The sequence below is a fragment of the Hibiscus syriacus genome, unplaced genomic scaffold, assembly GCF_006381635.1.
Source record: "Hibiscus syriacus cultivar Baekdansim isolate YM2019G1 unplaced genomic scaffold, ASM638163v2 tig00110202_pilon, whole genome shotgun sequence".
Classification (NCBI taxonomy): domain Eukaryota; kingdom Viridiplantae; phylum Streptophyta; class Magnoliopsida; order Malvales; family Malvaceae; genus Hibiscus; species Hibiscus syriacus.
The window spans coordinates 63,964-87,588 of NW_024062625.1; the positions used below are offsets into that span (position 1 = coordinate 63,964).

The 23,625-nt window shown below is 34.7% G+C and overlaps 3 protein-coding genes and 1 long non-coding RNA gene across 5 annotated transcripts in view; 3 read left to right on the forward strand and 1 right to left on the reverse strand.

Moving 5' to 3' along the window:
* The first annotated feature begins 922 nt into the window (after positions 1-922).
* Positions 923-22,255, forward strand: LOC120218984. The gene is made up of 8 exons (XR_005525273.1): positions 923-933; positions 6,401-6,407; positions 15,414-15,422; positions 17,982-18,248; positions 19,141-19,348; positions 20,032-20,347; positions 20,548-21,207; positions 21,795-22,255. It is a non-coding gene; the product is annotated as an uncharacterized LOC120218984 (long non-coding RNA).
* The window catches only part of LOC120218980 (EIN3-binding F-box protein 1-like), a 30,291-nt gene continuing 7,739 nt past the window's right edge, over positions 1,074-23,625 (forward strand). The window contains exons 1-2 of the mRNA XM_039215842.1: positions 1,074-1,501; positions 1,925-3,843. Coding sequence (XP_039071773.1) covers positions 1,477-1,501; positions 1,925-3,837 — 1,938 coding nt within the window. The 5' untranslated portion in view covers positions 1,074-1,476 and the 3' untranslated portion in view covers positions 3,838-3,843. The remainder of the gene's footprint in view (positions 1,502-1,924; positions 3,844-23,625) is intronic.
* On the reverse strand, positions 6,777-7,362 carry LOC120218983 (EPIDERMAL PATTERNING FACTOR-like protein 8). The gene is made up of 2 exons (XM_039215847.1): positions 7,135-7,362; positions 6,777-7,016 (listed from the first exon to the last, which is right to left on the reverse strand). Exons 1-2 carry the CDS (start codon positions 7,226-7,228, stop codon positions 6,778-6,780), a joined length of 333 nt encoding a protein of 110 aa, XP_039071778.1. The 5' UTR covers positions 7,229-7,362; the 3' UTR covers position 6,777.
* LOC120218981 lies at positions 12,472-13,856 on the forward strand. 2 transcript variants are annotated; one of them, XM_039215844.1, is made up of 4 exons: positions 12,472-13,006; positions 13,046-13,143; positions 13,248-13,420; positions 13,525-13,856. In XM_039215844.1, exons 1-4 carry the CDS (start codon positions 12,604-12,606, stop codon positions 13,664-13,666), a joined length of 816 nt encoding a protein of 271 aa, XP_039071775.1. In that variant the 5' UTR covers positions 12,472-12,603; the 3' UTR covers positions 13,667-13,856. The 2 variants fall into 2 exon arrangements, with proteins under 2 accessions (XP_039071775.1, XP_039071774.1); XM_039215843.1 differs by having other exon boundaries at positions 12,473-13,143.

Below are 23,625 nucleotides of genomic sequence, written 5' to 3' on the forward strand. Positions count from 1 at the left end.
CTATTGAAGAAAAAAACCATGCAGCATACATTTAAATTAGCGACGATTCCTGACGAAAGGACCGCTCAAAGATTTGCACGTCGCCAATAGGTTAGGCTTTTGGGATTTTATTTGCAGTAATTTTGTTCTACTTGAGATATATGCATACGTGTCTTTCACTAAGAATTTTTTATATAAAAAAATTAAAAGCGAAACCAATATATATGTAAGAAATCGCATTTTCTAAACCTTCAATTCAATAATTCTAACCCATTTCTTCACTCCATTAAAAAAATCAATTGGTCAAATCTCATCTTTGTTTGCGGTCATTTATTGGACCTGCCGCATAAGATAGATGCATAAAATATGAGCCCTCCCCATTCTTTAAAAGAAAGAGCTAATCAAATTCATTGTACATAATTCTCCATTTGTCTTTAACGCAACCCATTTGCTTATTTAGGCCCCATTTTCCTTGTTTTGAGCTTTTATTTATTTTACCGAACCAAAGCAATGAAAGGTATCAAGGTTCAACAACTTTATATCATAATTATATTTAAAATTTATCATTTTTGTTATATAACATCTTAATACATTTCTACTATATATATATATATATATTAAATATTTTATAAAAATAAGTACATGAAATTAAAATTATAAGAAAATTGTTTTTTTAAGAGACATGGATTTCATTATGGTTAGTAGTCGATGAACGAAAACCATCGCCAAATTAAATAAAGAAAATGCAAACATTCATCTTAATGTGCGCCGTCACTCTCCTTTTGAATTTGAGTTTTATTGTCCAACTTGTTCTTTAACCATCAAACTAAGAAAAGAAAACCATCGTCTTTTCCCCCTAAACAAAATAAATATTTAACTAGTAAAACAAGTTAATGATCTTCTCTACTTAAAATCAATCTTGATTAGATATCAATTAAATTTAAGACAGAGAAAGTGAAATCAGACCTGACATGAACCACGTAATATTTAATATTAATTAATAAAATATAAAATAATTTAGCATGCAAAATCCCAAAACGATTACATAATCACTGTATGAATTTCAAAGGCAAGTAGCCGGAACCGGTAGTTTGGTTGGACTAAAGAAAGAGAGAGAGAAAACAGGTTCCAAGGAAAGATACATTGCATGTGCAGTGCACAAGTTGTCAGATAATGTATCTGCAGCAAAAAACATGAATTTTAAATTACTAATCAAATGGAAAATTCTCAACTCCGCATTTTCTTTCTCTTTTCCCCAACCAAATAAATTGAACTCTCGTCTCCTGTTTCAGCGCCCACCACATCTCTCTCTTCTTCTTTCTTACGTATCTTCTTTTTCCCCTACTTAGTGAGTATTCTTACTTCTGAACAACATCTGATGCATTCAAGCTTTCAAGAGTTACACCTGCTCTGCGTTTTTCTACTGTTTTTGCTTTTTGGGTGTTGCATTTTCGGGTCTGAGGATTTTCAGAAAGGTTTCTGCTTTGCGATTCAACCATGCCTGCTCTTGTTAATTATGGTGGTAAGCTTTTTTATTTTCTTGTAAATATTGGGATTGAGTTTACAGACATGTTTTTAATTCTTAGATTGACTATATATACTTTGGAACTGTAATAATAATCTTGATGTAGACAACCTTTATTTGGATGTTTTTTATATGCTTGATCTTATTTAGCACTATTTGGTTTTAGCTAGTGTTATTTTTGAACTCGAAAATGAAGGCAAAGGATTTAGGATTCATTAGTTACATGAATATATTGCAAGGCATGGATCATTGAAGATTTGCTTCAAAAGTTGGAAGCTTTTACCAAATAATCTATCTTGATTGTATGTTGTTTGATTGCTCTTGGAAGGGAAAAGAAATACTATTGTTGTAGGAATATGTCTGATTTTCTCATTGTATCCTTTTGAGTAGGTGATGATTATATGTTTACTGGAATTTCAGGTGATGATGATTTCTGTTCTGGAGGGTCCTTTTATAAAAATTCCGCAGACTTGGGTAGATTGTGCTCAATCAGTTCCCAACTGGATGTGTACTGCCCTCCTCGAAAAAGAGCTCGTATCAGTGCCCCATTTATCTTTGGAGAAACAGAGATTGAGCAGAATAAGCAACCATCAATCCATGTTCTTCCTGATGAATGCCTTTTGGAGATCTTTACGCACATTTATGGGGGCAGAGAAAGGAGCTCCTGTGCTTGTGTCTCAAAGCACTGGCTTATGCTTCTGACCAGCATCCATAAGGGCGAATATGAGTCATCAAAGATGGTCAAGGAGAATATTCGGTCAAGTTCTGCAGATGTTGAGATGTTCTCATCTGAGGAGGAGGATGGTTATCTTACAAGGTGCTTGGAAGGGAAGAAAGCAACTGACACGAGGCTTGCTGCAGTTGCCGTTGGAACAAGCGGTCATGGTGGTTTGGGGAAGCTTTCTATTAGGGGAAGCACCTCTTCACGTGGAGTAACTAATTTCGGGCTATCTGCCATATCCCGATGTTGCCCCTCTCTCAAGGTACTTTCTTTGTGGAACGTCCCACGTGTTGGAGATGAAGGTCTGTCTGAAATAGCTAAAGAATGCCACTTGTTGGAGAAGCTAGACCTTTCCCAGTGTCCTTTGGTTTCAAACAAGGGGCTAATTGCCATTGCAGAGAACTGTCCTAATTTGACTTCTTTGAGCATCGAGTCCTGCCCAAAGATTGGTAATGAGGGCCTTCAAGCTATCGGAAAGCTCTGCCCCAAGTTGCAGTCTGTCTCTATCAAGGACTGCCCACTTGTTGGTGATCATGGAGTTTCAAGCCTGTTGTCACCAGCATCTTCCATCCTTTCAAAGGTTAAGCTTCAGGGTTTGAGCATTACGGATTTTTCTCTTGCTGTGATCGGACACTATGGCAAGTCTGTGACAAATCTAATGCTCAGTGGTCTACAAAATGTAAGCGAGAAGGGATTTTGGGTGATGGGTAATGCTCTGGGTCTCCAAAGATTGGTCTCTTTAACTATTACTTCTTGCTCGGGGGTAACTGATGTTAGTCTTGAAGCCATTGGAAAGGGGTGCAAAAACCTGAAGCAGATGTGCCTCAGCAGGTGTTGCTTTGTTTCTGGTGATGGATTGGTGGCTTTTGCCAAGTCTGCAGGTTTTCTTGAGTGCCTGCAATTGGAAGAGTGCAACAGAGTCGCACAATCCGGGATTATCGGTGTCCTCTCAAACTGCGGATTAAAATCTCTTACCCTAGTAAAGTGCATGGGAATTACGGATATATCCTTGGAAGTTCCTTTTTCCTCCCCATGCAATTCCCTTAAATCCTTCTCTATAAGGAACTGCCCGGGCTTTGGAACTGTCAGCCTGGCTATGGTAGGCAAATTCTGCCCTCAGCTTCAACATATAGATCTGAGCGGGCTATGCGGCATCACAGATGCAGGTCTTCTACCTCTTCTGCAGAATTGTGAGTCAGGACTTGTGAAGGTGAATCTGAGTGGCTGCTTAAATTTGACTGACGAGACCCTTGTGTCCTTGACAAGGCTACATGGTGCAACCCTGGAATTGCTCAATCTTGATGGTTGCAGGAGGATTACTGATGCAAGTTTGGTTGCAGTTGCCGACAATTGTCTTTTCCTCAGCGACCTGGATGTGTCAAGGAGTGCAATCACCGATGTCGGTGTTGCTGCCTTGTCTCAAGCAGGGCAACTCAATCTGCAAGTCCTTTCATTTTCAGGTTGTTCCGGGGTATCAAACAAAACCCTGACCTTCCTGCAGAAATTGGGCAAGACCCTGGTGGGGTTGAATCTCCAGCACTGCAATTCAATCAGCACTCAAACCGTTGAGTTGCTTGTGGAGAGCTTGTGGAGATGTGACATCCTTTTCTAATAGAGGGTCGTTAAAGACGGAAGAAATACGAAACTCATATAGTCAGTCAGCTCACAAAGCTAGCAATATTCAGCACAGTTTTTTTGGTTGCTCCATGGCTTGGTGTTTTCCCGGGGACGTGTGGCTGTTTGGCAGTGGCCGATCCATCTCATTTTTTGCAGGCTTTCATGACACTGGAGAGTCTGTTGTATATCATAGCCATGGTTCCTAGAGATCCGTCATCAAGTCATGGTTTTGAGTTTCCACTCATGATCATCATAGCTTTTGGTTGTGTTCTGCTGGAACTGTTACCTACTTGGTGTTTTAGCTTTCTTTCTTTTTTCTTCAGTCCTATTAAATCCGTTGTTCGAATCAGTATTTCTTTTAAGAGTCTTCCAGTGTTTCCTTTTGTAATTTACCTCTTTAGAGAAGTTAAATGTTTGGGTGCCCCAGATTGCTGTGCTTTGGCTCTGCCTCTCTTATCTGCCATAACAACCTTCATTTTCGTTGTTTTTATCTCTCCGTGTCTTCCAAGTGTCCCATGTCTTGTAGGGTAATCCTTGCATAAGAATTCTACAACTGCAACTAATCTGTTGTTTTGATAAAATTAAGAGGTTCATCATACTGATAAAGATCGGAATTTTCTTTAAGCAAGAAACCTGAACTGCCCTCTTAATTTGCTAACCGCTACATAAAAAGGGCATCTTGGAACTGCAAAAGAAATATCCCGATTCTTCTGCAATCTCATAAAACGATTAAAAGTAACAGCACACTGCTTTAAATTCGACCCTTCTACTTTCATTTGATTAACACAATTAGCAGCTCATTAGTTTTTGTTGAAAAATCATTTGACATCTCGTCATATGGCATATTTATTTAAATAAATTAAAAAATAGTTAATTTTATATAAAACCATAGATCGAGAAATCGGAATGCAGTTTTATCAATTTATATTTTGAAAGAAAAAAAATAATCATGCCTATTTTCTTTTTCTTTTTTTTAAATAAAACTCACAAAAACATTAGAATATAAAATTCCTAAAATTTGAAAATTATTAAAAATAATTGAATTCTTTTTATTAAATTATGGATTTTTTATTTTTATTTTCTTCTAAAGTTAAGTTTTTCAAAAAAAATATTTGATTAAAATATTACATGGTACCTTATTGGGACACGTCATCAGATTTTAACAAAAGCCAATGAGGATTATCAGTAACGACGAACTAAAAGTAGAACTAAGATGATAAAAAAATAAAAGAGTTAAAATAAGAATTTTTTACTGAAGTAGTTATTAAATCTACTATATATAAGAGTAAATTACATGTTTAATACCTAAACTATCACTTTTATTTCATTTCAATACCTAATTTTTTTTAAATCAAATCTAACATTTAGTTTATGTTCTAATTTGATACCCACCGTTAAAAGTTTAGCAGCAACGATGATGTGGAATTAAATGTGCAATTTACCCTATATGATTATGCATCATTGTATATCCACCTTCCAGCAGCTGGTCTAACGAAAACAGAAGGAATAGAAAGCTCCGGGCTACGAATCTTAATGAAAAGTTTGTGGAATCCTACTGTTCAGTAGTGCTGAACTCAAATAAAATAAAATAAAAGTAGCGCTGAACTATTTTTTTTTGTTTACTCTTTGGATTGAGCTTTGGTTTCTGGCATTAAGCATTCAGGTGCCTTTCATTCACAGAATGTAAGATTATCTTTGAGAATAACATTATTAGAATGTAACATTATTATGAGAATATTATATTACATTGTTTGGTTTACTTAGCAGAAATATAAGATTACAGTATTTGATTAAAGAATATAAGATTACTTGAATGCGTATTTTACCGAATTATTCTTGTGATATATTATTTTAAAGTTAAACTTCAATATTAATTTATAAATATTTGAATGAAAATTCATAAAAATATTTTAATTGTTATACTATCTCACTTTTGAGAAGAAATTATATTTAATATATAATTAATATATTAAATTTATATTTTTAAATAATGTTCATAAGTATCATATTTATTTATATAAAATATAATATAATATAAAAAATAATAGTATGATAGTAAAATATTATTTTAAATAATTACATTTTTACAATAATACTATTTTTTTCATCCCATAAAATTATAAATAGTAAAATATTAAAAATATATAAAAAAAATTAAATTCTCAAAATTATTAATATTTTAGTAAATCAAACTCTTTGTATATTATTATTATTTTTATAATTTTGAGTAAAGTATAAAAAATAAGAATTTAGAATGTTTATTGTAAAAAAAATTATTAGTTTAAAGGTATTCTTGTCCAAAGTAGGTGAATATAAAATTATCTAAGAATTTAAAGTTAATGACATTCTCACTATTTTAATAAAAAAATATTACTATTGGTAAAAGAGTATTTCATATAATATAAGATTACGTGAATTAAACATAAAAATACAATTTCGAAAAAAAAATATTCTGATTACCATCAAAGTTTTATTTTCGTAATGGTGCTTTCATCACAAAAGATGAATTCCCGATGGATGAAAAATGAAAAGGAACTGTGGTAAAAAAAGTCAACAAGTTAAACAGTATGTGAATTAAGAAACTGAAGTTAATTATTCTCGAGACATGAAAACAGTACGACGATATCAAGCTCACCTCTCTGATCTTAAAAATTGATTTCTCATTCCACCCAAAGCTTACAAAATTTATACTATCAAAATAGTAAAACAAAAAATGCACCAAAAATAATCATTGCATGCACTGTTTAAAACAAAAGAAATACAGTAAAACCATTAATAAAGAGATAATTTATGTTTTATGACACTAGAAGAAGTAGAATGATAAGATTCTCAGATACCAATATCATCACTACATCGGCAAACAAAGATTCAAAACCACACTGCAAAGTTCTATACTGTAAGCTAACAGGGTTTTAAGCTATATATATATATATGCTCAAGGTTGAAAGAATTTATTTCCGCATTTGCATTTCCAGGCCAGTAGATAATAGCTTTCATCACCTTGATACGAAGAGCTTCGAGTATTTCTATGATTAGGAGAAGCAACTAAAGCAGCCATGCAAGGTCTGCAGCTGAGGCACTTGTTAAAACACTTGGGAGGCCTCGAACCCAGAACCATTTTCTCTTGCTTCCAACTGTTGTTATCATTATTACCTGCTACAGATACTGACCCAACTGTGCCAGAAGGGGAAAAAAAAAGGATCACCAATTAACAACAAAACAGCATAGAATCTTACAGTGAGTGTATCTATATATATGATGAGATTTGAGTGGTGTTTGTGTTTTCTTTTACCTGATTTGGAAGGGGAAAACGTGAGGTAAAAGATGAGCATGACATTGAGTACAGCGACCTTTAGCTCCAGTGGGTGGTGTTTAAATGAAGCCATCAGGTCTTGTCTTCGAGGATGGAGCTTGTTTGTTTCTCAAGGAAGGTGTTACTAATTTGATGGCAAAGAGAAGATGATGGGTGGGTTTGCCTCAAGCGTCTCTCCCATCAATTTCACTACAAGAGACAGAAACTAATAAAAGAAAGAAAAATAGAGTGCATCTTTCTTGATCAGAATTGTGTGGGAATGGGAGGTGAGGTGGGTCCCGTAGAATATAACTTTAAAAATTATGCTGAAGTCTCACAATCAAGAAATAGTTACCCTCTGTCATCATGTTCCAGGGTGAATTGACTGAAGTTACATCTTCTTTCATCTCTCTGTAAGATGACTTGACTCACTCTTTGCTCACTTTTCCTTTTTAATCTGTATTTATTTCGAATTACTGAATCAAACCTCTATCTTAATTAAGATATAACGATATGCATGTACAAAAATCTCAATAATGAAGTATCATATACAGTAGTAATTTAGATAGCCGTAAGCAGCATGTTCTGCTTTTGTTTATATATTTTCACTCTCCATGTCTCTGAAATCATGTTTACGTTATCCAAAATTATTGGCCTTAGATAACTTGTAAAACCAAGGGATGTAATGGTAGTAGTTGGAGTAGTAATTAATTTCCACGCAAAGTGGAATGCTCCTTCAGAAAAGTCAGTGGTACTCAACAGGGAAAAAAACAAAAGGTGAAGTAATGACCTAAGCTACATGATGGAGGACCAGATGATCCACTGGTAATCTGTTTGTTACAGAAAGAGGATCTTAATTTTCTCATAATTTTGCTTAGTTTAACACACTATAAATTTACAGTTAGGTAGCTTTTGATAGATGGAAGCAGTAAGTTAACAGGGTGGATGCAATGAATGAAAGGTTTTTAATTATTGGATTATTCTATAAAACTACACCGGATCACAAAGTATACCTTTTACTGTGGTTTTCAGGAAAATTACAGCAAAATCTGAGTGTTGGCACTGCCAAACGCCACATTTACATGTCTTTTTAGGGAACAAAACACTAATAAAAGGAGACACCATACTTCACACCTCTTCCGGACGACAAGAAGTGACTGAATAAAATCAAATTCATTGTCATTATTGTGTCATTCCACTTATTTTATTCAAAAAGTAATTAAAATTTTAAACAGCTATCATACAGACACATGCAACTGATATTAAAAAAATTTATTTATGCATCTATTTGTTCGAACAATAAGAAGAAGAAGATACGTGTCTGTTTGTTGTTTGACAAAACACACGGTTTTAGTCTCTTGTTGTAGTTAAATTAAGGAAGAAACTAGAAAGGAAAACTTTCCATCTTATTATAATTATGATTGTTTTATGCTTTAGATTATTATATGGTAGAATGTTAGAATGGAAAGTGAGAATGGCAGAATAAAAAAAAAAGGTGAGAAGAGGGCACAGATTTCTTCCCCCAAATGCTAAAAGAATTCACAATTTCAGAAGGCTATTTAATGATAGTGGTAAAGAAAAGAAATGCAGACCACATGGGTTGATGCCCTGATTAAAGGGTAGTCTATAAATAGCCCTGCCCTGTTGCCTAATAGTAGCCCTTTGTCCTCACTTCAACTACTACTTGTAGTTCTACTGCTGCTTTCTTTCACAACTGTTGCTGTTTTCTTTAGTCAATGGAGGAAACAACAAATGAAATATAAATCAAGCAGAGAGATTATAAGAAAATAGAAGCTTGAATTTGCAGGCCAAAATGTAAAAACCAAATAGCAGCCTATAGGAATATGCTGTTGGAGGATGTGGGGATTCTTAAACTTATGTTGTTTGATTTGGTGGGAATGGGATAAGTTTGATTGAAGATTGCAGGCAGACTGGGAAGAGTATCCACCAGCAGTAGCAAAACAGTGGTGAAGATTGCTGCTAATCTACTGAACTGCCGAATCACAGTAAAAACAACTGAAATCCAAGGAGTGAAGAAAACAGAAAGTGAGGGCTCCATTTGCAAGCATGGAGGCTGGAAGCTTTAATTTGAATCATTTGTATTATTGCTGTTATGTATCAAATCATATAATTGAAAAAAGTCTTAAGATAATAAGGGTAATGGGGCCTGCAATGCGTAGGTTTGTATGGAAAGGGAAAAGGGAAGGTAGAAGAAGAAAAAGAAGAGACACTCACATGAACCTACTACGTATCAACAAGGTGTAATAAATTATTTTTCAATCCTAGTCCTGCATCTAGTAAGGATTTCATGTGTCCATGTACCTGGAAAACGATACGAACACGCCACACCCAATTTTATATTGCAAAGCAATCATGGCATGGAGAAATTACGGGGATTTTCCTGAAAGTATGAGATTAGAATCAATATGCTTAAGTTCAGTATGGTGCATAAAGTATCAAGCAAGAGAAAAAGATATGTAAAAATCTCATGCAAAGAAGATGAAACTGGGTCAAGGAAAGACAAATAACAAGATGAGCTAACTTTCCTGTGACAAGCCCAAAATGCAGCGTTTGGGCCACCAATTTGTGAGAATTGAAAACACCGCACAAAAATAAGTTAACCCGGACAGTAAGAATTTCCTCAGTACTTTTAAGCAAATCTATCATTCTCTCAGTTCTAATGATCAGCAATCATCATCTTCTGCAATTAAGTTGCATTTAATCTGATAACTACCATTATGGTATTGGTGGCAGTGGCACCCAAAGTAGGCTCTTATTTTAAATTAGTCCCCAAATTTTTAAATATTCCAGCTTTATCCCTAACTATGGCTATCATTCTAAACTAGTCCTCAAAATTTTGATCATTTCAATTTCATCCTCAAACTATGACATTCATTCTAAATCAGTCCTTAAACTTTGAACATTTTAATTTCATCCCTAATCTACGATCATCTTTCTGAATTGGTCCCCAACCTTTTGAGCATTCCAATTTCATCCCTAAATTCTTCAAAATATGTAATTAGTTTCAACCATAGTTTAACCTAAATTTTGTATTTTTTTCAAAAATATAACAATATAACTTGGCCTAATGAAATTGGAATATTCAAAAGGTTGGGGACCAATTTAGAAAGATGGTCATAGCTAAGGGATGAAATTAAAATGTTCAAAGTTTAAGGACTGATTTAGAATGAAGGGCATAGTTTGAGGATGAAATTAAAATATTTAAAAATTTATGAATTAATTTAAAATAAAAATTATAATTTAGAAACATATGATGCAATTAACTCTTATAGTAAAGTTACATCTTTAAGTTTAGACCATGTTTGATGATAACAAAATCAAATTAACGATGATATATGATAAGGGATTATCGACTTCCTTGAAGCCCGCCTCCCTATAATTGACAATATTGCTTAGATTGTATCTTTCTGGGATTGAACTCAATAATATCCATGGTGATTTCTCACATTTTTATTATTTATATTTAAGATAATGAGAGTGATAACTGTAATCCGTAGTAGTATTTATCATCTTTTTAATGATAATGATAATCCTCACTTAATTGCTAACGATTGTGTCTCATTATTTGATCAATTTGGGTCCTTTTTTTAATATTTTTTTTACATGAACATCTTTTTTTTCATTTTCAATCAATTTTATGTCGATAATTATAAATTCATTTCATTTTCAACTTAAGGTTAGATAAGACGAAATTTGCAACATCAATTCACATCCATTCAATAATCACATAAATTCAAAGAAGAAATAATTGAGATAGCAAAAGACGAAATTTGCCCTGTATTTGCAAGTCGGTGAGCGAAAGAGTAAAGACGAAACAGACTTTGGATGGGACCCAAAAATCCCAGAAAGCCGTCCACTAATAAGTATAATGAATGAATAGTGCAACCCAGCGCCATGAGTGACGTGATGGCTTCTGATAGACTTAAAACTCTCCAGTCTCCACCGTTGAGCCCAATCCCTGGGGCTCCACCACCATTTCAACTTCACTTGCTTTGATCTGCATTATCGGTCCCACCTCGGTCAACTCCAGCCGTTGATGCACATCAGTGGCACTCCCCTGATTAAACTGATAAAAACTCGGGCGGTTTTCGTTGTCATGATACCGCGGGAAAAACACATTCCCGTGGGACATGAAACGCTGCTGGTTTTTTTAACGTGTCACGTGGACAGATTCACTCAGGACCGTCGAAACACTTCGTGTCAACAACCTGACGGGTGGTGTACTTGTCCATCCAGCGCTGGTTTGGGGAAAAGCCCACTGGTTTGCTTATGCAAACTCTACGGTCTGTTTGGCATGAACTAATTTTATGATATGTATTGAAACTACTCTGGGTGTGTCCGTAAAATACATAATGGAATTTCTTGTTGTGGTTCTTTCGATCAATTATCTTAATAAAAAATAAGATTAATATTTTAGTAGTGTGAGATGATTATAAAATAATTTGTTTAAAATTATTTTTTATTAATAATATATATGCACCTTACATGTATATTTATTTAAACTCACTTCATTTAAAATAATAATAATCCTTTAACTATTAAAGTCGTTTAATAGATTCAAAATCAAATCTAAATCAACTTACATGTTAACTTAAATCAACTTGGAATATTATTATTTTGAGTTAATTGCATCATATGTCTTCAAACTATGACATCAATCTAAATTAGTCCTCAAATTTGTATTACTCTAATTTCATCCTCATACTATGATACTCATTTTAAATTATTCCTTAAAATTTTGAATGTTCCAATTTTATCCTTAAACTATGACCCTCATTCTAAATTAATCCCCAAACTTTTAAATCTTTCAATTTCATCCCTAAATTCATCCAAAAAATATAATTATTTTTAACCTTAGTTTAACCTAAAATTTATTTTTTTTCAAACATATAATAATATAGCTTGGTCTAACAATTTTATTAACAAGGAACATGACTAGTATATACATATAATTTGGGATGAAATTGAAATGTTGAAAAAGTTTGGGAACTAATTTAGAATGAAGGATATAGTTTGGGGATGAAACTAAAATGTTAAAAACTTTGAGGACAAATTTGGAATGGTAGTCATAAATTAAGGATAAAACTGAAATATTTAAAAATTTAAAGATTAATTTAAAAAAATCATAATTTAAGGATATACGATTCAACTAATCCTATTTTTGTTAATTTGTAGTACACCAAACACCTCTTTAATAGAAAAAAAAGGTTCATGCACATCAATGTGCCAAATCTTTTTTACTAAATTTAACGGACCAGATCATTTCCGTACATAAGCTAAATCTGAATATAAAAATCCTCACCGCCCCAGCTCATGCCTATCGACTTCTTTCATTAGCACGGCAGTTGCAGCAGAGAAGCGAGGTCCCAAAAAATACTATCATCCAGGTCTTTAGCTTAATTATCAAAATTTCCTTTAATTCTATCAACATTTCATTTTGGCACAAAAATGCTCTTAAGGAGTTCATCGATACCGGTATTCAATTCATGGGTCTCACACTCGAAGGATTTATCTCCGGAGCCCGAGTTACTGCACAAGATTTCCATACCCCGGACCATATCGTTTACAGTTTCGTGTTCGAGCTCCATTTCTGCAGGGCCGAGCGACGGTTCGAGTCGTAGGATGATGAGGGCAGTGTCGGAGACTGATTTGAGGGATCTAGTAGTCCCCAAGATAAAAACCGCAAAGACTAATAACGTGTTCTTGAATGGAATATGCGTCGAGGAAGAAGAGGCGGAGATAAAGGAAGCTCGATTTCAACGGTGGAGAACTGATTCGCATGGGTTGGAGGAAGAGATAGGCGGTGGTGGGGGAAAGATCTGTTGCGGCGGCGGCGGCTTTGGTGGTTCCGACAGTGACAATAATGAATGGGGGTCTTGGGATTCGAATAACGTTAATGATGGTACCGATTTGTATTATCGGAAAATGATCGGAGCTAATCCTGGAAATTCACTTCTCCTCGGAAATTACGCAAGATTTTTAAAGGAGGTAAGCTAATTTATAAACCGATTTAATTCTTTATTCACAAAAGAAAGCTCATAAAACGAGTTTTGAATTTCGAGTTTGATCTAAAGTCGCGTAATTCGGGACAGGTACAGGGGGATTACGTGGAAGCTGAGAAATACTGTGCGAGGGCGATCTTGGGAAATACAAATGACGGGAATGTTCTGTCTATGTACGCCGATCTGATCTGGGAAACCCACAAAGATAAGCGGAGAGCTGAAACTTACTTTGAACAAGCCGTTAAAGCCGCCCCCGACGACAGGTAAATACCCCGAAACTAAATTTTAAACAGTGGGGTTTTGTCATTTTTAATAAAGTGTACACCATTCACGAGGAACTTATATATTCTTTGAGATGAATTTGTAGTTTTGTGCTAGCATCATACGCACGATTTCTTTGGGATGCTGATGAAGAAGAAGAATTTGGGGAAAATCCGAGTGAAAGATTAGAGCAGAGCTTTCGCCATGGAGCTCCTTCGATGCCGTCACCATTGGCTGCTGCTTCTTAAGACTCTAGCTATGGCATAGCTTTGTATTTAGCTTTTTTGAGTTGTGTTAATATGCCATTTGTTTCTTTTTGTTTTGTTTTCCTTTTGATCCTTTGTATTTAGCCTTTTATCTACTTCTCTCATCGTTGGAGCCCGGGCATATAGTGTAAATGAGAAAATAAGATAGGGAAATGGGTTTTTCATTGAAATCTCTCTTCTTTCTCTCTAATGGTGTCTGCGTATATAGTGATATTTAAGAGATTATTTATTTATATAAATTCAATTTTTGAATAATCGAGTGACAGAGAAACTTTGCTTGTATTGGCAAAGATTGAAATCTTTAAATTTAAGTGTGTAGTCTTATTGAGATTCACATTATGATTGGAAGGGAATACTAAGTTTTTTAAAAAAAAGGAATACTAAGTTTTTTAAAAAAAAGGAATACTAAGTTAAAAAAAAAAGGAATACTAAGTTAAAAAAAAAAAGATGCATCAATCTCGCTTGGATGCACTACACCAAAATGGGTTTTTAACAGTATTTTAACGGTGTTTTTTTAACAAACGTCAGTAAATATTATTAAATATTGTATTTTAGTGGTGTTTTTATACAAACACTGCTAAAAATTCATATTTTAGTGGTGTTTTTATATAAACGTCGTTAAATATTATATTTTAATGATTTTTTTAACAAATGAGAGTAAATACTCGTACTTTAGTGGTGTTTTTATATAAATGTCGTTAAATATTATATTTTAGTGGTTCGTACAAACGCCGCTAAAGACTCTTATTTTAGTGCTTTTTTTGAATAAACATCGGTAAATACTCGTATTTAGTAATTTTTTTATACAAACACTGCTAAAGACTCGTACTTTAGCAAACTCTCAACCCTAAACTCAACTCTCCGCGGCCTCACGATTTTCTTTAAGATTACTTTTCCCTATCTTCCAACGCTCGAAGCCAGGTGAGATCTAACCTAATAAGATTACTTTTTAGAGATTTAATGACTTTATTTTTGGATAATTGATTAGGAAAATTGATTCTAAATCATTCAAAAAGGTGAAAAAGGAAGAGGTCTCGATACAGCTACAAAAGTCGTTGGTTCCCCAGCTTGAAAATCCCAGACCCTCTAATCTTAGGTTCGACCAGCTGCAACCGTCGGATCATTAGCTGAATCAAGACCGCATATTAGAGTTCGGAAGATTCGTTGCAAGCAAGGCCGTTCTTGATGAAGAATTCTGGGCATACCCATTTTTGATCTTTAATTTTTTTTATCACCTTTTATTTGATCGTAAATGCCCTTTTGATGCTGAGGAATTTTTTTTTTGTTTTTGATAGACAGCAGCATAGCTGAGAGCATAAGCTCAGTGGGAGGATCGACTAGGTGAAAGGTAAGGGTTAAAATGTTGAGTTTTTTCCCAAAATTTTTCAATTAAATGGGAATACACTTTGATCTTTTTGGAATCATCTAAAGAAACTAATCATAGAGGGATAATGATGAAGAGGAGTAGCCCTTTTATGCAAAGAAACAAAATGTTTGACCTATCTGTGAAAACATGTAATTAATGTTAGTGAATTGATTCAAAGTTTTGCTGCTGAAAATTTGGACCTAACGATGGATTGGATCTGATTCAATTCCCACCCCCTCTTAGTGAATGCAGCATTCTCGAAATCGATTCTTTTCTTATGTATGCGTCGATAGTACTGATTTAGCTATTCCTGATTATACAGATACGCCAATAACTTCAAAAGGCAATTCACTGAGGAGGTAGGAGAGAATAGTGTTCTCCTCTTTGTTTCTCATAAATGCATATGGAAATTTTCCTTTAGAATCACCTCATCTTATACAATAATTGAAGAAAATGCCCTTCTAAATTAGTCATTTGGTTACAGGTGTGGAACCGATTTACGTGCATGTTCATAGAAACAATGAACCCACTCGTGAACTGTATCAAAATATTGGTTTCGAGGTAATTCCATTTTGTCTAGAATTTTACTCTCTCTGATTCATTCAGTTTTCGTATGGGGCTATATATATATATTGCATTGATCATCATCTGGTTGAAATGGAAAACTCAATATTATTAAAGTAGCAGATGTACTTGCTTTGTTACAAGACATGAAATTTCTGTTGAAACATAAATCCATGATTTTTTTTCTATTTTTGAATGAAAAGAAGAGAAACCCCTTACATACAACTTTGTAATCTTTTGAGGATTTGAATGATTTGAGGATGGGGAAATATTAGGATTTAGTCCCCGAAAAATGTAATCCCCTGCCATTACTGCTCAGGGGAGTTTATGTTTCCAAATAAAAAATTGCAAATGCCATTACTGTCAGAAGGTCATCTCCGTTTGCAAGGGTCGGCTTCAACGGCTTAGGGATGCAGTAAAGAATTGCAAAGGTCGAGCATCATCTTCAGCTGCATCTGAATTGGATGATGGTGTACTCCAGAGTCCACCATCTTAGGTGTTATTATTGTTTATTATAGTTGATAATGTTGAACTACATTATATTTTACGTTAATGTAAACTTTGATTTATTATTATGGATTTCAAGTTTGTTGTTATGAATGTCCAGTTTAATGGATAATGCTACAAGTTAAAAATTTTAAATTTGGATAACAAAAGAGTAGAAAATAACATCTGAAAAATTAGTTTTAATTTGCGACGTTTGTATAAAAAATTCACTAAATACATAATTAATATTGCCTTTTTGAAAAACGCCACTAAAGTTATAGATCTTTTATGGCATTTACATAAAAAATGTCACTATATACGTAGTTAATAGCGGCGTTTAACATTCACAAACGCCATTGTATGACATAACATTTAGCGGCGTTTTAGGACAAAACGCCACAAAGGAAAAGATAAATAGCGGCGTTTGGAGAAAACACCGCTACATATCATAACCTTTAGCGGCGTTTGTAAAAAAATGTCACTAAATATCATTACCTTTAGCGGCGCTTAAAAACACAACTATATGACTGAAGAAATGCTGCTCAAAACCTGTTTTGCTGTAGTGATGGTTCCTTATAACGGAAGGGAAAAAATTATAGAAGCAATTTTAACATCTTAAAAGATTAAAAATTAATAATTTTTCAATTATAACCTTACGATAATAATAATAATAAATTTAAATATACTAAAATAACATCAATATTCTTGATAAAATCATAATTACAAATGTTAATTGTTAATGATATTTCAACATAAAAATGTTCATTTCACATAAAATATTTTGTTTTGATATATAAAAAATATCATTCAAAATCATAATAAGATATTTGTGTTTTTCCTAATAATTTAGTTTGTCAAGTGGTGATTGAACGTTAATTGTCAAATAGTTGAGAGTACTTAGAATATGTACTACTATGAAATCACATTAACTTAATAAAAAAATAATTTACAATAATTATAAGATAATATCTATTTTTTAATTTATTGATACACACAAAAATTATAATACAAATATAATTACTCAAATTTGAATCTTGAAGAATAATATTTTTTATACATGTAGTAATATTTATCACTTGTTTATTATTATTAGGTTCACGATGTCTTATAATTGTAAAAATAATGAAGGAATAAAATATAGATGGGCAAAACTGACATTTTAAAAAAGTCAAAATAGTTAAGAAGTTTTTTCTGAATTTCTTCGAAATTGATATAATAAAAGATAACGTAAAACTAAAAAAAAAAATCCCCTTTCACTTATTTTCCTTTCCTTCTCCTTCTCCCGCACGGAGCTGGTGATATAGATTTTGCTAAGCAATCTCGAGGCTACAAACATTCAACGAATCTTGTCTTTTTAGGTGTTTCCAGACTGGGAACATGATTGTCAGATCTCAACATTATTTCAGGCACAGAGCAGAAATGCACAAGTGGTCTTTGCCATGGAAATTTGGTAGAGAGCTCAGGAAGGAGCAAAATTTGATAATTATCCGTCAACTGGACCATTGACTAAATACATTCGACCGGTACAACTGCAGCAGATAAGATAATTCTACATCTGAAACTGGAACGGTCAATTTTGTATTTTCCAAAAGAATACATTTTAATGCCGATGATGGCAGCTAAGATTTTACTATAGTTTTTATCTTATTTTATGAATTTGTTAAATAGCTCGAGAAAAAGCATTTACGTGGGATGTGCCTATTGGATCTGCTCCCACAATAATATAAAAATGTTTAAAACAAAATGCATTAAACAAAAAATCGAAAGCGTCGAGAAAGGCGTGCTTTCGCAGTCCGCAGTAGGCAGAATGAGTGAGATGCGTGATTGTGCCTGCTGAGACAGAATAGGAGAGAGAGAGAAAGAGACTCAAATCTAATGGAGAGAGCCACGACGCCGTCCTACTCATTGCCCGATCCCCAAACAACAGACCGTGGCGTCGGTGGCAAGCTAAGGAGACAACCGCCGCGTCGACCACCGCCCACACCCTATGCCCGTCCTAAGCAGAACCAATCCTTTCGCGGCCGCTTTCTGTCCATACTGGTCGTTCGAGCTTACAGTGTCATAGCCAGAGGAGCTACTAGAATCTTTCCCTCTCTCTTCTCAACACCTTCCAACGATTTGCTCCTGCTGCCGGAACCCAAACTCATGGTTATTATTATTATTAATTTTTAAAATATTGAATAAAGGAGTCTCTTCGTTAAAACGTTTCTCTTCTTGGTGGTTTACGGGGTTTTTTAGTGATCGAATGTAGCTTTGTCGGTGACAAAACTAGTGATTACATTTTTTCTGTTTAATTGCTCATCAAATGTTTAGTTACTATGATAGTATGATTGCATGATGAATTTTGTTACTTTTTCTGTTGGAAACAGTGAACTTTAATTAAGATATAGAAGAACATCCTAATGGAGAACATCAAACTTCTTCAACTGTATGGCGTTTTCTTTACCAAATCGAGTATATGTGTTCATCACATAGTGCTTGCTCTATCTAAGTGATTTTTTTTTTATTTTTTTTTTTGGTTTTAAGTTAGCTTTTCCTAACGAGTTGGCATGATGAAATATATTTGGTTTGGAGTTTCCAAACAGTTGGTACTTGCGGGGCATCTGATAGATCAAAGGCTGGTTCTGAATTTGCTGAATAAGGAAGGAAACGGTATTAAGAGTGATATTAAGGACGAAGGACTTTCAGAAATTGAGAAGCTATTGGAGGGGAAAACATTTTCAAGGTGAGTTCTTTGTTGTTATTGCCTTATTGGTTAGTATACATTATCTCTGTTCATATATTGTAAACATGTTTGTTTCGGCCAATATTACTGGTATTAATATTTTCAAGAACATCATGATGGTCATATTCCCAGCTATTATAGATAAGCTTGGTCTTTTATGTTATTAAATTAATGATTTGTTCTGTCATCCCCGTCTGCACGCTTATTCATATCCATGTTTGTTTCTGTATTTCTAGGAGACCATTCACTTGGTGTTAACTCTTAAGAGTTGATTATCATCTAAAATGGCTTTTAACATCTATAATTCATAACCAGGGAAGAAATTAATTGTCTGATAGAGATTATAAATTCAAGGGCTGTTGATGTTTCTAAAGATGATCAAAAAAGAAAGGATTTAGTCCTGTCTGCTAGGGGTGCCAATGATCCTATAGTTACCTGCAACTTGAGAAGACTAACAGAAGAAAAACAGGATGATTCAAATAAAGCTGCATGGGATTTGGAAACCCCACTTCCTAAGCCAATTGTGGTGATAATATTAAAATGAACTTATATTTTGGAAAAATGGTATCTGCATGGAATACTGACGTGAAAAGTGTCTTCCATTCATAAAGAATTTGAACTTAAGAATATGTTGCCCCAGGTCTTTGTTTTCCTTGAAGTTTTTTTGCAACACATCCCAACTTAAAAGGCTTGTGTTTTCCAACTCCCTCACGTTAAGAGTAGTTAAGCTTGTAGAAACCTTGCATTTTCTTTTGAATTAAAATTTTGAAATCATACCATATATTAAAAATAAAGGTTTGTGATTGAAAAATAGTCTACCAAATGTTTTATTGGAAGCTTTTAACAAATTGAAAGGGGATATACATAAGGGCTGGGCTCATAACCATAAATTACAGTTACTACAGCTGTTGGCTGGTTGGGAAGAGGAAGTTCCTGAAGCTGCCAACCTAAAAGGGATATTTTCCCATGTATATAAGTTTGTTCATTCCCCCGGGAGCCTTTCCTTCTCTGTTATATCAGTTTATTATCTCGTCTTTGTGTCTGTCTGTTGGTCTTTCTCTGTAATACAAAAGTTGTGCATGTGCAGAGTTGCATCTTCTGGCATGCGCAACATATGTATAGTTAGGTACATTGAAATTTGATGTGCTTGTATCCTTTGTATCTCTTTTCGAGTTTATTTAAATTTTGTTCTATGAAACACTGCAGCCGAATGAAACTGGATGCTAACCAATTGAAATTGCAAAAGCGTACATGCAATCCGGACACCAGAAGTAAACCTAGGTTCTAAGAGAATTATATCAAAAGATGAAGGGCAAAAGGTGCTTAGTGATGACTTTGCATCAGAACCATTTGTTCCATTGCCTTCCCCTAAGTCATCCACATGCTGGCCAGGATCCACGGTAAAGGATCAGCGTGGTTATCTAACTTCGAACAGTCAAAGAGGAAGATTTGGGCTTCGCAATATTCCAAATTTCCAAGAACCCCTTACTCTAAAACTATTCATTCAAAATCTAAAATGAAGGTGCGGAAATTTAAAATTTTGCATTTATTCTTATGATTATATTTGATTGATTGGGTGAGAAATATTCTGCATCTTCCTTCTTGCGGGGAGAAATTTTGCATTTATTGCCAATTTGAAACTTTCTTTTTGATGACTTGGATTATTATTGTTACATCTATTTTGAACCGAGTCCTATGCTTATTGTTTGAACACATTTGAAGTTGAGGAGCAACATAACGGATCATGCCTGGATCTCTGGGTCCCATTCACAGGATTCGAGATGATGGCACCAGCGAAGCCCAATCCAGAGGATGTGTTTATTCTCGTTCATCATTGAAGGGTCCTTTTCCAGTGGGAAATTCCAATGTTTCCAAAAGTGCATTTTCTTCTATCAAGAATAATTTGGAACAAGGAGGCACCAGTAGCTCTTCAGTTTTTCAGTCAGTAGATAGTAACAGAAGCTCTGAGGTCAATATCCCACCTGTTTGTTCACAGTCCAGTAAAATGGCCAGGACAATATTTGAGCACCTTGAGCGAAACCTAGTCACACCTGAGGAGAAGTCTGAGGAGTTAAAGGTTGCTACTTCAAGCAAAATATCAAAATCTTCAGATGCTGATGCCAACAGTTTTTCATATTTAGGACTTGATTCTTCTAAAATCAAGGATTAAATTGGCAACAGAAGTTCTGCTCATGGGAATGAACATAGAGGGAACTCATTTTCTGTGGCTTCTCCAGAGAGTACCATTGAGACTAAGAATGTGAACAGAATATCTGCTTCAGATTTAGAAGTTGATAACACTGTTACAATGTTTGGCAATAATGGAGGGTCTTCAATAGCTTTGGAAAAGCTCTGGATTCTCAGATCAAGATTGTACACAAGGTATTCCATTCATTCGTATATTATATTCTATGACCATGTATGTTCTTATTAGGTCTTATTTATCATCTAGCAGCGTAATATTCTCATGCCTTGCTTCCTAGCAAGTTTAAGCTATAACTAGAAGCATTTAATGAGGTCTATATCTCTTAGGAAATTTAATATGTTTTCCTCTAATTTCTCTGACATGCTTTAGAAGATAATAAAACAGGTGCACTATGGTTGATATATCAACATTATTTCGATTGTTTTGTTGTCCCAATGTCCCAACATGGGAAGTGAAAGAGACATTAACGTTTTATCTCTACTTTTCTGCTTTCTTTCTAGGTTACATTGGTTACAAGATATACGATCATTTTACATTCTTTTATTATGCAATTTAAAATTTGGTTGGGGCCATGAATCTGATGAGCATAATACAGTCCAGGAGGATTATTCCTCACCTTGTGTCTTATTTGTCAACTTTGCCTAGGTCTATCAAGTACTTCAACTTTTGTTATATATGTTATTTATTCTATTTGTTTCTTTTCCCTCTTAAGAGTTCATATGTGTACATCAAAGAATGCCTTACTGATCGATTAATTGGACAGGATGACTCAAAGGTCACTGGTGCTCCTGAAAAGCTTTCTAGTCCTTTGGGAATAAACCAGTTTTGGCTTCTATTTCTGTCAGCAAGCCTGAGCGAAGGTGGATGTTTACTTCCGATAGTAGCACTGGTTTTACTTTCCCTGTTTCCGCATCTTCAGGTGCGTATTCTGAGCCTCCAACACCATCCATCATGCCATTACTACCAGGCAGCAGTCTTCATCAGCCCAAAAAGGAACATTCAGGACCTTCGTATAGCTTTGGCGGCTCAGGCAGATTGTCTCCTGCCCTTGTTTTTTTCTTTCCCTTCAACAAGCAATGTCCCTTACCATGTTGATGCTTCAGATATTACGTTCAACTTCGGATCTGATAGGTCTTCAAGGATATCTTTCAGTTCAATAGGAAAAGATACCATATGATTATTATGCTACTGACTGAGGAATGATATTATTTTCCATTTTGAGTGAGGTAGGAGTCCAAATTTTACCGGTGAGAACCTCAATTAGTCATGCATCATTCCCTTTATTACAGGAGAGAATGGTCTAAAGCTGAAATCAAGATTAACTTAATTTATACTAGCACTTAATACTCACTTCGTGGTCACAGCTAAGACCAAAAATCAAATCACCATCGGTTTCTACATGAGGTTGAAGCAGTGCTCTGACTGTTATTTTAGGGGAATTTGAAAGAAAAAGAACAAATAAACTGGAATAATTCTGAGTCCAGTTGAATTTAAAATAGAGAACCAACATGTTGAATGCCCGAAAAAGGTTTGCAACAAAAATTTTATAATTGGTTCTTTGTGAATCTGCGATTATCTCGCATTGTTGGATAGGGGATGCTTTGTTCCTTTATTTTTTGGGCTTTTTGGATCTTACTGGGTGGTGTTTAGATGAGGAAGAAATAAAGTAAAGATAAGGGTGGATTAAGTGGACGTGGGTCGATAGATGTTCACACATCGTAGAATCATGTTGTAGAGGTTAGAGGAGGAGGAAGGGATGACATATTGGGTGTTGGTCCCAATTTAAACAACAATGAATTTGTGCCTGTTGTCGGGTTACCCCACATTTTGCTGAAAGAAATATGCAAATTGCAAGTAAGCTGAGAGCATCCATCACCCGGATTTCGAACACCTAGAAAAGAGAGAGAGAAAGTGCAGTGAATCATCCCACCAAAGCTTCAAAACAAAGAGTCCAATGGTTGCGCTGTTTGTGTGGGGGAAAGATAGGCGAAGTTAGTAAGGGGCTTTGAAATGACAATGAGATGAAGACATTGAATTTGACATTTCAGATTCTTTGTTATGTCACAACTCTCCCCCTTTTCTTTTCTTTTTTAAGGATAAAAAAAACATTTGCCAGCTTGAAATTATACTACAATCCAATTTCAAATCCGGGGTCACTCACCGAGCATGTAATCCTCTACTCAGTTTAGTTGTCTGTATGTATTGTAGCAGCTGCTGCTTGTTTGTCGTCCTTTCCTAACAAATCTTAATCTACTTAACAGATTCATAAGCCTAGCTACCTCTTGATGAGTTTTGTGGCTTATGTTATGTCTAAGAGTCTCTTTTACTTCCACTAATCAAACAACTTGGATTCAGAGATTGGTGTTTATGCAATCAAAGGGAAAAGTGTGGGTGTTTTATGGACTGAAAGTAGGTGGTAATTACTTTGTTGTTGAGACTAGAGCAGTTGGACTGGGGATGGGGGTGACCACATTTCCACTTCACCAGTTGTTTTCAGAGATGCCCTAATTGCTGTCTCTCTGCATATATAATGCGTCTCCCCACGTCATGAATCAAATGCTACTGTTCATCATAAAAGTTAATTTAATGATTCT

Bases quoted from the DNA above. Each gene is read 5' to 3' on its own strand.
- LOC120218981 (XM_039215843.1), top strand. From the start codon at position 12,604: ATGCTCTTAAGGAGTTCATCGATACCGGTATTCAATTCATGGGTCTCA. The intron at 13,144-13,247 runs GTAAGCTAATTT...AATTCGGGACAG, and splicing joins ACGCAAGATTTTTAAAGGAG to GTACAGGGGGATTACGTGGA. The intron at 13,421-13,524 runs GTAAATACCCCG...ATGAATTTGTAG, and splicing joins AAAGCCGCCCCCGACGACAG to TTTTGTGCTAGCATCATACG.
- LOC120218983 (XM_039215847.1), bottom strand. From the start codon at position 7,228: ATGGCTTCATTTAAACACCACCCACTGGAGCTAAAGGTCGCTGTACTC. The intron at 7,017-7,134 runs GTAAAAGAAAAC...CTTCTGGCACAG, and splicing joins GTTTTCCCCTTCCAAATCAG to TTGGGTCAGTATCTGTAGCA.